Source organism: Rattus rattus, chromosome 4, assembly GCF_011064425.1.
Source record: "Rattus rattus isolate New Zealand chromosome 4, Rrattus_CSIRO_v1, whole genome shotgun sequence".
Taxonomy (NCBI): domain Eukaryota; kingdom Metazoa; phylum Chordata; class Mammalia; order Rodentia; family Muridae; genus Rattus; species Rattus rattus.
The window spans coordinates 83,103,882-83,116,274 of record NC_046157.1 but is presented as its reverse complement, the minus strand read 5'-3'; the positions used below and the strand labels follow the sequence as shown (position 1 = coordinate 83,116,274).

At 48.4% G+C, this 12,393-nt stretch overlaps 1 protein-coding gene across 1 annotated transcript; it reads right to left on the bottom strand.

Annotated features, from left to right (window-relative positions):
* Positions 1-3,675: 3,675 nt before the first annotated feature.
* Positions 3,676-12,393, bottom strand: Ptcra (pre T cell antigen receptor alpha). Its single transcript, XM_032899438.1, has 4 exons — positions 12,315-12,393; positions 6,499-6,819; positions 4,747-4,794; positions 3,676-4,164 (listed from the first exon to the last, which is right to left on the bottom strand). Exons 1-4 carry the CDS (start codon positions 12,391-12,393, stop codon positions 3,992-3,994), a joined length of 621 nt encoding a protein of 206 aa, XP_032755329.1. The 3' UTR covers positions 3,676-3,991.

Below are 12,393 nucleotides of genomic sequence, written 5' to 3'. Positions count from 1 at the left end.
GTCTTTTGTTCTTCGAGACAGGGTTTCTTTGTGTACCCCTGGCTGTCCTGGTATTCACTGCGTGAATTCAGATCTAACTGCTTCTAGGTCTGCCTCCACACTGGGCCTCATTTTTTTCCTTTAAGGTGTAAAGAAAAAGGTTTTATTTATTATTTTGTGTTGGAGAACGACTGGAATCAGTTGCCTCCTTCAACCATATTGGTTCTGGACTTCAAACTTGGGTCCTTAAGGCCTAACGGTGGCCTCGTTTAATCACTAAGCCAACTAACTCATCAACCGTATCCATGGCTTTCTTCATAAAGTTGCAAACCCTCACTACATATACCGTCTTTAAAATTTTATTATTGTAGCCACTCACTCTAATAGATACTTAGGGACTCACGACAGCCCCGATACCCAGTAACTTTGCATTTCTCCTAATGAGAACTAGAATTAATGAACTAACAGATAAGAGTGATCAATCCTCCTACATTTCTGAGGCTTGCCTGTTGGGAAGCTCAAATTGATTCATGAATTAATGGGATTAAGTAAGAAAAATGAGGGATGTTGCTCACTGGAGATCCTTGACTAGCACTTGACTAACATGTACAAATCCCTGGTGTCCCATCTCCAGGCTGGCGTAAACCTGAGGTGTGTGTTGATCCGAGCCTATATAACCCCAGTGTTTGAGAGGCAGAAGGAGGATTAGAACTTCAGGGTCATCCTTGTACATAGCCAGGGGGTACAGCCGGAGCTACATGAGACCCCATCTCCAAAATGAAACAAAAGCACTTTGAAGTGTGTGTGTGGCACCGGTGAATAGACATCCCAGCAGTTTTTGTATGGTATCCCAGTCTTTTCTGTTACCTGTTTGGATTCTGAGCTCCTAAAAGACAGGAACCTGCAGTGAATGCATTTCCCTTCTGCCTCTATAGCCTCAGGGTACCTGGAGCTAGGAGATTCTTGTCAGAACTCCCTGGCTGAACATGGACCTTAATTAGCTAGAGCGGTTACCTTGTGTGCATGAGGTCCTAGACTCCATCTGGCATCAAATACAAAGTGGGCAGTATCCGTTAGGTGGGATGGCACACTCCATAACACCAGGACTTGAAAGGCGAAGACAGAAAAACCAGAGCTTTTGGAAGAAGCAGAAGGATCAAGAGATCAAGGCCAGCCTTGGCCCTAGTGAGACTCTGGCTTCTCAGCATTGCTTTAAACTGCCTTTGAGCTCAACTCTGAGAAGCTGTTAGCAAATGCAGCTTTGTCCTTAAAGCCGTTTCCATCGAGTTCCCTTCCAAGTCTGGGTGAATTTGCTGCCCTTACCAAGACCTCCATGCCCAACCTGTCCTTAATAGTCATTAGTGTCTAGTTTAAAGCAGTTGTTGTCTGTAAGTCCCTTGAGTGAGAATGGCTAAGCCCCATCCCTCAGACTCCTCTAAGGGACATAACACCCATTCCCTGCCCTTTGAGGCAGGAGAGTGACCAAGCCACAAGTGGGGGAGAAAGCCCAAGATCAGGTCACACAATCTCTCAATCCCAGGCTACTCTGGAAAGCTCCACCCCCAAGAAACTATATAAAGTCTGCCTCCTGCTCCGTTCTCTGCTCTACTCTCCAGAGCAGAGGTAGCGACCCTCCTTTATGTTTCCCAATAAGTCTTTTGTGTGAGGTCTGTGTGCTCTGTGCCTTTAAGGTATTTCTTGGTTCCCAACACTTACAGTGCTGGTATCAGGGCACTTTGGCTAGATGGGGCTATGGTGTGTAGAACTTCCATACACTCTGAACCCCTCCTGGAGACAACATTATTCAGTCACAGGGGTGATTTAAGTGACTGGAGCAGGACAAGGTCAAGGAGCAGAGCAAAGAGATGGAGAAACTCAACTTCTGGGCCAAGGGACTGCGGAGGCCAAAATTAAAGCCTGTGCTCAGTACCCAGGCTGAGGGCTGGAAAGGGACAATGTCTAAAGAAATTGAAGCTACGATGGACCCTTCCCTGAACCTGGCCACAGGGGAAGGATCAATTTCTGTGGGGATGGGGGCAGCTTTATTTCTAGAAGCTGTAACCTTGCTCCCTAAAGGACTCATAGAAAGAGGCAGGAGATGGGGCTGGGAAAATGGTTCAGTGGTTAAAATACTTATTCCACAAGCAGGAAGACCAGAATAAAATCCTTAGAACCCACATAAATCTCATGTAAGAATGGCATCCCACCAAGTAACCCCAGTGTCCCGTGGAGATAGGATTCCCAGAGAAAGCTGACCAGCTAAACTAGTCTTTATCTGTGAGCTCTAGATTTAGTTAAGAATTCAAAGTGTAACTGAAGAGACTCTGCCTCTCTGCTATGTATATGAATATTCAGCCTTCAAGGGGCAGAGACAAGACGCTCTCTGAGTTTGAAGCCAGGTGGACCTATGTAGTGAGACTCCATCTTGAAGAAGCAGAAGTAGAAGAAAATGCAGAAGAGAAGGAGGAAGGGGAGGAGAGGGAAGAAGGACGGAAAAGGAAGAGGAGGAAGGAAGGAAGGAAGGAAGGAAAACCAATTTAAGGAATCAGCGATATTCACCCAGCACCAGCCAGGAGCCAGGTGCTACAAAGGTTTGGAGTCTCAGTTAGGGTTTTACTGCTGTTAAGAGACACCATGACCAAGGCAACTCTTACAAAGGACAACATTTCATTGGGCTGCCTTACATATCAGAGGGTCATCTGTGCAAGATGGTCTCGTAGAGAGTGTTGGGTACCCAACACCCACATTAGGCTGCTCACCACATTCTGTAACTCCAGCCCCACCTCTGGCTTCCACGGGCACCTACGCTCACATCCACAGACACAGACAAGCACACGTGGTTGGAAGTAAATCCCTCTCTCCCTCTCCGCTGCGGGATCTCCATGCACAGGCTCTCTACAGGGAACAAGAGAAAACCGGCAAAGCCAAATGTGGTGGTTTGAAAAATGGATGCCGTAAGTTCAAGGGCAAGTGGCAAAATTAGGAGGTGTGGCTGTGTGGGAGGAAGTGTGTCACTGGAGGATGGGATCTGAGGTTGCAGAAGCTCAAGACAGACCTTGTGGCCCACTCTCTCTTCCTGCTGCCTGTGGATGCAGATGTAGAAGTCTCAAGTAGCTCATGTAGGACTCTTAGGACCCTGTCTGCTCGCTTGCTGCCATGTTTCCCACCACGATGATGATGGACTGAACCTCTGAACCCCAGTGAAATGTTTTTCCTTTGTAAGAGTTGCCATGGTCGTGGTGTCTGTTCACAGCAGTAAAACCCTAGCTAAGACACCACACCTTTGTAGCACCTGGCTCCTGGCTGATGCTGGGTGAATATCTGTGAATAATGACCTTTAATTAATAGTGCGTAGGTTTGCAATTAATGTCTTCTGGGAGTATTGGATGTGGTCCTGGTACCCTGGGAATGCTGGCCCTGCTCTCTTCTGTCAAGTCTGTGCAAGTGAGCAGCTAAGCGGTACTCCCTGACTCTCTGCCCTTTCACAGAGGCTGGGCTAAGGGTCAGGAAACAGAAAGGGCCCTTGTCCAGTGACTGACAGTAGTGGAAGGAGAGAGTCCTTGCAGCCCTTCCCTGAACCCCATACCCACTCTGCAATTTGCAGGTTCCCACTCTTTCTCCAGATAGCCTACCCAGACCCTCTATGTCTGCACCATGTCCCCCAGACACACAAATGAAAAGCGTTGTGATGTGTTTGTGTTGTATAAACCTTTTGTATTGTGCCTAGTTACCGGGCACATCCTCCTGCCCAGTCTGATGGGAGAGACATGGTCCTTTTCCTCCCAAAGTCTCAGTCTGACAGGGGAGGCAAGACTCCAGTCCCCGATAGCTCTAATCACAGGAAGAGGGAGACCACATACACAAAAACAAGGAAGCCCCCAGTTTGAACAAGAAACACTGAGCGGGGATCACCAGCTCCGGGACTCTGTGTTTCCTGCCCCAGGGAGCAGTAGTGTCCAGCGTTACCACCCTAGGCTTAGATGGGTGGACAAGATCTAAGCTCATAACCTCATTAAGTCCAACTTTGGTGGGTGGGAGCCGGGGCTTGCTTGCTTGAGGGTGGTGGCAAGAGGTGCTGGCCCGCCAGCACACAGAGGCGGCTGCAGGTCAGGAACACATCTAGCAGAAGCAGCTTGAAGAGGAGCAGACGCAGGACGCTCAGCCGCAGTACCTGACGTTGTGTCCCTGCAGAAGAAGGAGCTGTTAGTCTCCAGGAGCCCCGGACAGGGAGGGCCTGTCCTCCATGTTGGCCACTCTCTCGCTCCGCCTTCCTTCCCAGCGTCTAACCTTAGTTTCTCCAGGTAATGAAATGATTAGTGCCTTCTTCCCACTTAGGCCTCGTTTTATTTTATTTGGCAGGGGAGGCAGGCTGGCAGGAATGGGCGTCTGAGGCAAAGAGTAAATAGCTCAGTGTCTCTGGGCGAGAAATGGCCGCTGTGATTGTTAGCCAGGGCTCTTCCCAGCACCTGAGGTAATTAAATAACACATGGGCTTTCATTCCTGCCATCCCTTACCCAAGGAGTCATCAGGTCCCTTGTTTTAGCTCTCATCTGCCCTGCTGCACTGGGACCTAGGAATAAATCCCCTTCCGAGGGAAGCCTGAAACCCAGGCTAGCCCCGAGCAAACAATCCCTTCACTGGAAACCTGTCAGTCCCCTGACAGCCACCTCACAGGACCCACAGTTGAATTAGAGCTCGATGCCACCTGCCTGGTACTCAGACTCTTGTCCCCAACCACTGCCCCTCCCCTCCCCGCTGAGGACTTACCCCTGAGAGTCTCCTGAGGGCAGGTTCTGTCCGTGGAAGCTTCTTCCCCTGCGGGTCAAGAAGAAAGGAGTGAGAACTATGGGGTGGGCATGCACCTCACAGTCCCAGACCTATGCCTATACCTGGTTAACTTGCAGGGCATCTGGACATATGTGGAGAGCCTGAGCCCACTTGTTAGCAAGTCCTGAGGAGACACCCCTGACAGCCCTAAGAGGCATGTCAGTCCCCTCCCACAAGGAACCTATTCATTTACAGCTTCTGCTGTAGGCAGGGCATTTTCTTCAGCAAGCAGAGCCTCTTTGGGAGGTGATAAGACTGAGGTGACCCGAATGCTCAACCATGACAGTGCTTGCTATACACCTGTAGGACCTGAGTTCTATCCCCAGTCCGACAGCCAGGGCTACGCAAATAAAAACCTGTCTCAGAAAACAAAGAAACAAACAGGTAATGGTGGCCAGCACTGACAGGCAGACCCTCAGACTCACTGGCTAGCCAGCCCAGTCTGCTTGGCTGAGAAGAAGGCTTAGCTGGTGAAAAGCTTTTCCTGAGTTGGACCCCCAGCATCCTCATTAAAAAGCTGGGAGCAGGGCATGGTAATGCACACTTTTAATCCCAGCACTCAGTGGGTTGGGGATTTAGCTCAGGGGTAGAGCGCTTGCCTAGCAAGGGCAAGGCCCTGGGTTCAGCCCCCAGCTCCGAAAAAAAGAAAAAAAAAGAAAAAAAAAAAAAATCCCAGCACTCAGGAGGCAGAGGCAGGAAGGAGGATCTCTGTGAGTTCAAGGCCAGCCTGCTTTTTTTCTTTTCTTTTCTTTCTTTTCTTTTCTTTTCTTTTCTTTTTCCAGCTGGGGGACGTCCTGTGGCTGCACAGCCAAAAACCCTGTTTTCAAAACAGGACGTAAACACAGAAAACCCTGTCTCAAACACACACACACACACACACACACACACACACACTTTAAAATAATAATATATCTTTTTTTTTCTTTTCTTTTTTTTCGGAACTGGGGACTGGACCCAGGGCCTTGCGCTTGCTAGGCAAGTGCTCTACCACTGATCTAAATCCCCAACCCCATAATAATATATCTTTAAAAAACTTAAAGTAAGCAGGCAGATCTCTGGGAGTTTGAGGCCAGCCTGGTCTACAGAGTGAGTTCCAGGACAGCCAGGGCTACACAAAGAAACTGTGTGAAAAACCATGTCTTGGAAAACTAAATAAATAAATAAATAAATAAATAAATAAATAAATAAAATGAAAATGAAACATTTAGAATCGGGGTTGGCACAGAGTAAAGTTGGTGAGTGTTAGGGGCTTAGTTTTTAATGTTGGGTCTAACATGTATATGAATTGTTTATGTACATTTATATATATATATATATATAACATATATGTGCACCTATTAATAACACATTAAAAGCTATTAATCACAGCAATCACAGATCAGAGCCTAGATTTGCTTTTTTTTTTTTTTTTTTTTCTAGATTTGCTTTTGTTTTGGTTTTTGAGACTGGGTCTCATGTAGCCCAAGCAGGCCTTGAACTCACTATGCAGCTGAGGATAGCTTTGAACTCCTGATCCTCCTCTCCTGCCTCTACTTCTCAAGTGCTGGGATTACAGGCTCAAGAGAGAACCATGTATCACAGCTGCAAAGTCCAGGTATCGTGGCCTCAACACACTCTACAGGAGCCAGGGCCTACCCTCCATGCCCACCGCCTCCCCCAACATATCCTGGCCTCCCCAGGCTGCATCCCCACCTGACAGCTGGAGGGGGTGCGTGCTCCGGTTGAGGCCTCCGGCTGCAGGCCTAGTGTGGCAGACCAAGGGCTCCCAAGCTTCAAGCTCTTCAGAGGACAAGGAAAGCTGGGCCAGGCTAGTCCAGGTGCCATCTGGTGCCGGAGAGGGCCCGTAGGTGAAGGCGTCTAGTGCACTGCCGTTCCCACCTGAGAACCAGACAGGGCTGTCAAGGCCAGGGGGTGCTGCGTCCAGGACCAGGCAGACCACCAGCGTGTGCCGCCTTCCGTCCACCAGCAGCGTGATGGGTGGAGCCAAAGAAGGAAAGGGGGTGCCAGCGATGCCTGCAAGAATAAGAATTTTGATTTCTTTAAAAACACAGAAATAAGAACGTGCTTTCGTTTTAATCCCAGGTGTCGGATGCGGGGCTGCTTCGCATGGTCCACAGCAGCTGACTGTGGTTTGCCTCGGGCTCTAGCAGGGGCGTAGTTTTGCCAGTGGCAAACAGTTTCTGCACTTGTGTGATGTTTGGAACCCTGGGGACTTTTTAGAGGGTGTGTGAATGCTAGAGCTCCGAGAGTGAAGGGTTCGGTGGGTGTTCGTGGGTGATTGGTTGCCGTTGGTCATGGTTTGCTAAGTAGCCGTGTGCAAAGAAGAAAGCAAAAGAAGAAATTAGACATCCTGACGGTGAAGATCAAGCTTGCCCCAACTTGATGCCTCTGACCAGCAGTATCAGAAGTAGTCTAACAATAACATCCACCCCTCTCCTTCCTGTTCTTTTTTTTGCTCTCCTATGTAGTATTAGGAAGTTGAAAAGGGGTTTGGGGATTTAGCTCAGTGGTAGAGCACTTGCCTAGGAAGCACAAGGCCCTGGGTTCGGTCCCCAGCTCCAAAAAAAAAGTTAGCCAGAGTCCAGGACCTCCTTCCTTTCATCAGACTTTTCTTTCTGGTTTCTTTCTTTTTGGTGTGAGTAACTTTAATTTTTTTCAAAGCCTATTTCTAGTGATGGTTTTTAAATGCCTTAAGCTCCCTTCTAGCCCACAACCCACCAGGGGTAGTGGGAAAGAAAGAATACAGGGACGTGGACCTGTTTAGAAATGGCTCTTTGGAGCAAATTCCATCTGTGCTATCAGGAAATCGGCCGTTCAGTTTACAGGGCAGCAGCAGCAGCTTAATCCACTCTCAAATACCTCACAGATACACCAGCAGTCCAGTTCAGTAGTCAGGAGAGCAACAGCGGTGACACCACCTAGCAGAGACAGCCAGGCCTCAGCCTGGGCTCGAGTCGGCAGGAGAGACCAATGGGGACACCAAGAGAAGTTCTCACTGTCCCTCTCTCAGGGAAGCAAAGATCAGCAATGACTCAAGAGCACGAGTATCACACAGCTAGCTCTATAAGCTCAGTCTCCCTTACTGTCCGTCCAGTCCTACTTATATCCCCCCAATGTCCTCCATAGGTCTCCCCTCAACACGTAGTATGCCTCAGCACGTGCATCTGTCTCAGCTGTCATCACTCTGCCAATCAGCAGCAAAAAAGCCGCAGCACACCACCAGAGGTTTCTTGGTGCAGTTTCTCTCTGTGGAGTCCCAACAAATGGAGCTCAACTTCACGATGTAAAACAGATCCCTCATTAGTGAAGAGTCCTTCATCACATGTCCTTTCATGTGCTTGTTTTAGCAGAGCACCATCCAACACAACTGACTTTTGCAAGAACCTTAAGTTTCTACTTAGTACACGTGTGTGTGTATGTTTGTGTACATGTGCTATATCTATCATGTGTGTGTGTACATGTGCTGTATCTATCTATTGTGTGTGTGTGTAAATGTGCTGTATCTATTGTGTGTGTATCTGTGTGTCTGTGTGTCTGTATGTGTATGTGTGCATGTGCTGTATCGTGTGTGTCTCTGTGTATCTATCATGTGTGTGTGCATGCGTGTGTACATGTGCTGTATCTATCATGTGTCTGTGTGTGTATGTATGTGTACATGTGCTGTATCTATCATGTGTGTGTCTTGTATGTGTGTCTCTGTGTGTGTCTCTCTGTGTGTCTCTCTGTGTGTGTCTCTGCGTGTCTGTGTGTGTCTCTCTGTGTGTGTACATGTGCTGTATCTATTGTGTATGTGTGTGTGTAAATTGCTGTATCTATTGTGTGTGTATCTGTGTCTGTGTGTCTGTATGTGTGTGTTTCTCTGTGTGTCTCTGTGTGTCTCTGTGTGTCTGTGTATCTGTGTGTCTGTGTGTGTGTCTGTGTGTGCCTCTGTGTGTCTGTGTGTGTGTATCTATCGTGTGTGTGTGTCTGTGTGTGTGTCTGTATGTATCATATGTGTGTGTGTTTGTGTGTGTGTGTGTGTGTGTGTGTACATGTACAGGTGCTGGGATGACAAACATGCTTACTTCAATGCGTAGTTTTTCACTTGGGTGCTGAGGATTTGAACTCAGGTCCTCATGCTTGTGCAGTCAGAGTTCTGACTCACTCTCCATCTCCCTCTTTCTCTTATAATCCATCCATCTATCCTCCATCCTCCATCGGTCTTCCTGCTATCTATCCATCTATCCTTTCTGAGCCCCCCACCCCTTTTGTGACAGGGTTTCTCTCTGTGGCCCTGGCTTTGCAGACCAGAGGTCTGCCTGCCTGTGCCTAGGACTAAAGTGCTAGGACTAAAGCATGCCCCAGCATGGTCCAGCAACTCCTTCCTCTGCCTGCTGCTGGGTGTGTAAAATTGACGTTGCCTGGGCCTTCGAGGAACTTTGTCCCATGGGAAAGGCATTAGCTTCATAAACAAGTGGTTATAATACCACATTGTAAGGCCTGAGGAGAGCTGGTGCCTCTGGGGAGGGGGGAAGGAAAGGAGGAGGAGGACCTGGGGTGAGAGCAGAGGAAGCTTCAAATATACCTGGAACCTCCCTTCTTGGAACAAACACCCAAGCCTGATGTGGCTATTCATGTCTGTACTCCCAGAACGTGGGAGGCTGAAGCTGATGGGGGAGTTGTATGACATAAGTCATAAGCCGTTTAAAATGGGAGCTAACCAGACGGCTCACTGAGTGAGAACGTGTTTCCAAATCTGAGTTCAAACCTAGGAGCCTTCCTGGGAGAAGTCAAAAACCTGAATCTGGGAAGTTGTCCTACGACTGCCAGACCCACCCACCCGTGCATATACGTGAAATTTAAAATTTAACATAAACGAAAGGAGGGAGAGATGAAGCTCTGCGGAAGGATGGCTGCTTCTCTTTAACACATGGAGCCCTGGGTCTGGTCCCCAGCACCAAGATGAGGAGACAGATTATCGATCACCATACAGGAGTGATCTGGCAATAATATAAGTTTTAGAAAGGGCTAATCTCTTCTATACTCAAATCCGATTTTTTTCTACTTCATTTTGGTTTGCTTATGAGATCTCTCATTATGTAGCCCAGGCTGGCCTCAAACTCCCCATGGAGTCAAGGAACACTTTGAATTCTGGATCCTCCTGCGCCCACCTCCACACTGAGCACACAGCACACCCAGTGCTGGGGATTAAACTCTCTCAACAGAGCTGTGCCCCGGCATGGACTCTTACTCGATGTTTTTAAACCTTTTTTTTTTTTTTTTTTTTAAAGATTTATTTTATGTATGTGAGCACACTGTTGCTGTCTTCAGACACACCAGAAGAGGGCATCAAATCCCATTATAGATGGTTGTGAGCCACCATGTGGTTGCTGGGAATTGAACTCAGGACCTCTGGAAGAGTAGTTGGGGCTCTTAACCACTGAGCCATCTCTCCAGCCCCCCAAACCTTTTTTTTTTTTTAGATTTTATTTTATTTTTACATGTAAGAGTGTTTTGATGGCAAGTCTGTTCTGTCTGTGCACCACATAGGCCACAAGGGGCATCAGACCCTCTGGGACTGGAGTCATAGATGGTTGCGAGCCACCATATAGGTACTAGGAATGAAACACGGGTCCTCTGGAAAAGCAGCCAGTGCTCTTAATCACTAAGCTGTCTCCAGCCCCATTTTTTTCTCCTCTTAAAAGAAGAATTTACTGGGTGGGAGATGGCTCAGCGGTTAAGAGCACTGGCTGCTCTTCCAGAGGTCCTGAGTTCAAATCCCAGCAACCACATGGGTGGCTCACAGCCATCTGTAATGAGATCCAATGCCATCTTCTGGTGTGTCTGAAGACAGCAACACAGTACTCATCTGCACTCATAAATAAATCTATTTTTGAAAAATTACATTCTTACAATATTTAAAAAAAAAAAAACAACAAACCCAATTTACTTTGTATGTCAGGCTATGGTGGCTCACACCTTTAATCCCAGTACTCAGGAGGCAGAGGCAGGCACATCTCTGGGTTTCAGGATAGCCTGGTCTATAGCTGAGTTCTACACAGAGAAACCCTGTCTCAAAAACAATGACAACAACATTTACTCTGTGTGTGCGTGTGTGTCTGTGTGTGTGTGTATCTATCATGTGTGTGTGTCTGTGTGTGTGTATCTATCATGTGTATGTGTGTGTGTCTGTGTGTGTATCTATCGTGTGTGTGTGTGTGTCTGTGTGTGTCTGTGTGTGTGTATCTATCATATGTGTGTGTGTGTATCTATCGGCCTCTACCTACCTTCCAACACACCAACACTGGATAGAACAGAGAGAAGGTTAGCAGGGAAAGGGGTGTAGTCCTCTATAGGCGACTTCCTGCTGACTAGGGTGGATGAGTTCCTTTGGACAAGCTCACCTCAGTCACCTCAGGCCCTCTAGGGGCTCTCCCACTTATACCCACTCCGAAACCCCCAGAACTGAAGATCTGCAGTTGGCAAAAGTCACCACACACACACACACACACACACACACACACACACGCACACACGAACACACACACACGCGCGCGCGCGCACACACGCGCACACACACACACACATACGCACACACGAGACTATCATAGTTAACAGCCGAGGACAGTCTGAAGCAGCCCCATTTCCCACACCTGGACAGTCTAGCTTCAACCCCAGAACTCACTCATAAAAGAGAAACAGTCATACAACATAACTGGGCTTTTAAAGAAACCAGAGCTCTTACTACACAGTTCTCCTGCTGAGCCTTCTCCTGATCAATGAAATCTCCAGGACACACTAGGGGCGAGCTTAGATCAAGTAGACCCCTTGACTCACCCCATACAAGCCCATGCTTCAGATGGACGGGATCCTTGGCTGCTGTCTTGCTACCTTTCCTGAGTTGGAAGTGAACTTGACACACCCTGGTCTCTGTTGGAAGATGGAGCTCTGAGGGCCGGAAGGACGTCCTAGGACCTCACAATGTCTCCCATAGTGAGGAATGTGTGTGTGTGTGTGTGTGTGTGTGTGTGTGTGTGTGTGTGTGTGTGTAGCCCAGTGGCAGAGTGCTAACCTGCATGAGGTCTAGCCTCAACCCCAGAACTCACTCATAAAGGAGAGAAAGAGCATACCAAATGGAAACCCACAGAAGGCAGAGGTTCATTGAGCCAGGACTGAGCTGTATGCTATAGGTCACACACACACACACACACACACACACACACACACACACACACACATATACATATTACATTTTCTTTTGAGACAATCCTCATTATGTCGCCCAGACTGGCCTTGAACTATGTCCTCTCCTATCTCAGCCTCCTGGGGTAGCCGGGGCTACCCCACCTGCAGGGGATGCTTTCCCATCCCTATGCTTCCAAGAGGGAGAGCAGACCCTACTGACCCATCTGGAGGACATGAGACCTCAGAACCAGAGGGCTGTGGACCCCCTCCATCGCTGTAGCCGCTCAGAGGGCACCAGGGGATGAGCTCAGTGACAGCCACACAGGGAGACAAGAGGGCCTTACCTGATGGTAGAGCCTGACACCTGAGGCCCAGGAGAAGCAGCAGCCATGTCCTAGCCATGGCCCACTCGTGACGAGGCAT

What these genes read in the sequence shown, in the direction of transcription:
- Ptcra (XM_032899438.1), bottom strand. Translation starts at nt 12,393, where the DNA reads ATGCCTCGTCACGAGTGGGCCATGGCTAGGACATGGCTGCTGCTTCTC. An exon ending in GCACCCCCTCCAGCTGTCAG is followed by an intron (nt 4,795 to 6,498) that starts GTGGGGATGCAG and finishes CTTGACCCGCAG; the next exon opens with GGGAAGAAGCTTCCACGGAC. An exon ending in CCCTCAGGAGACTCTCAGGG is followed by an intron (nt 4,165 to 4,746) that starts GTAAGTCCTCAG and finishes CTTCTTCTGCAG; the next exon opens with GGACACAACGTCAGGTACTG.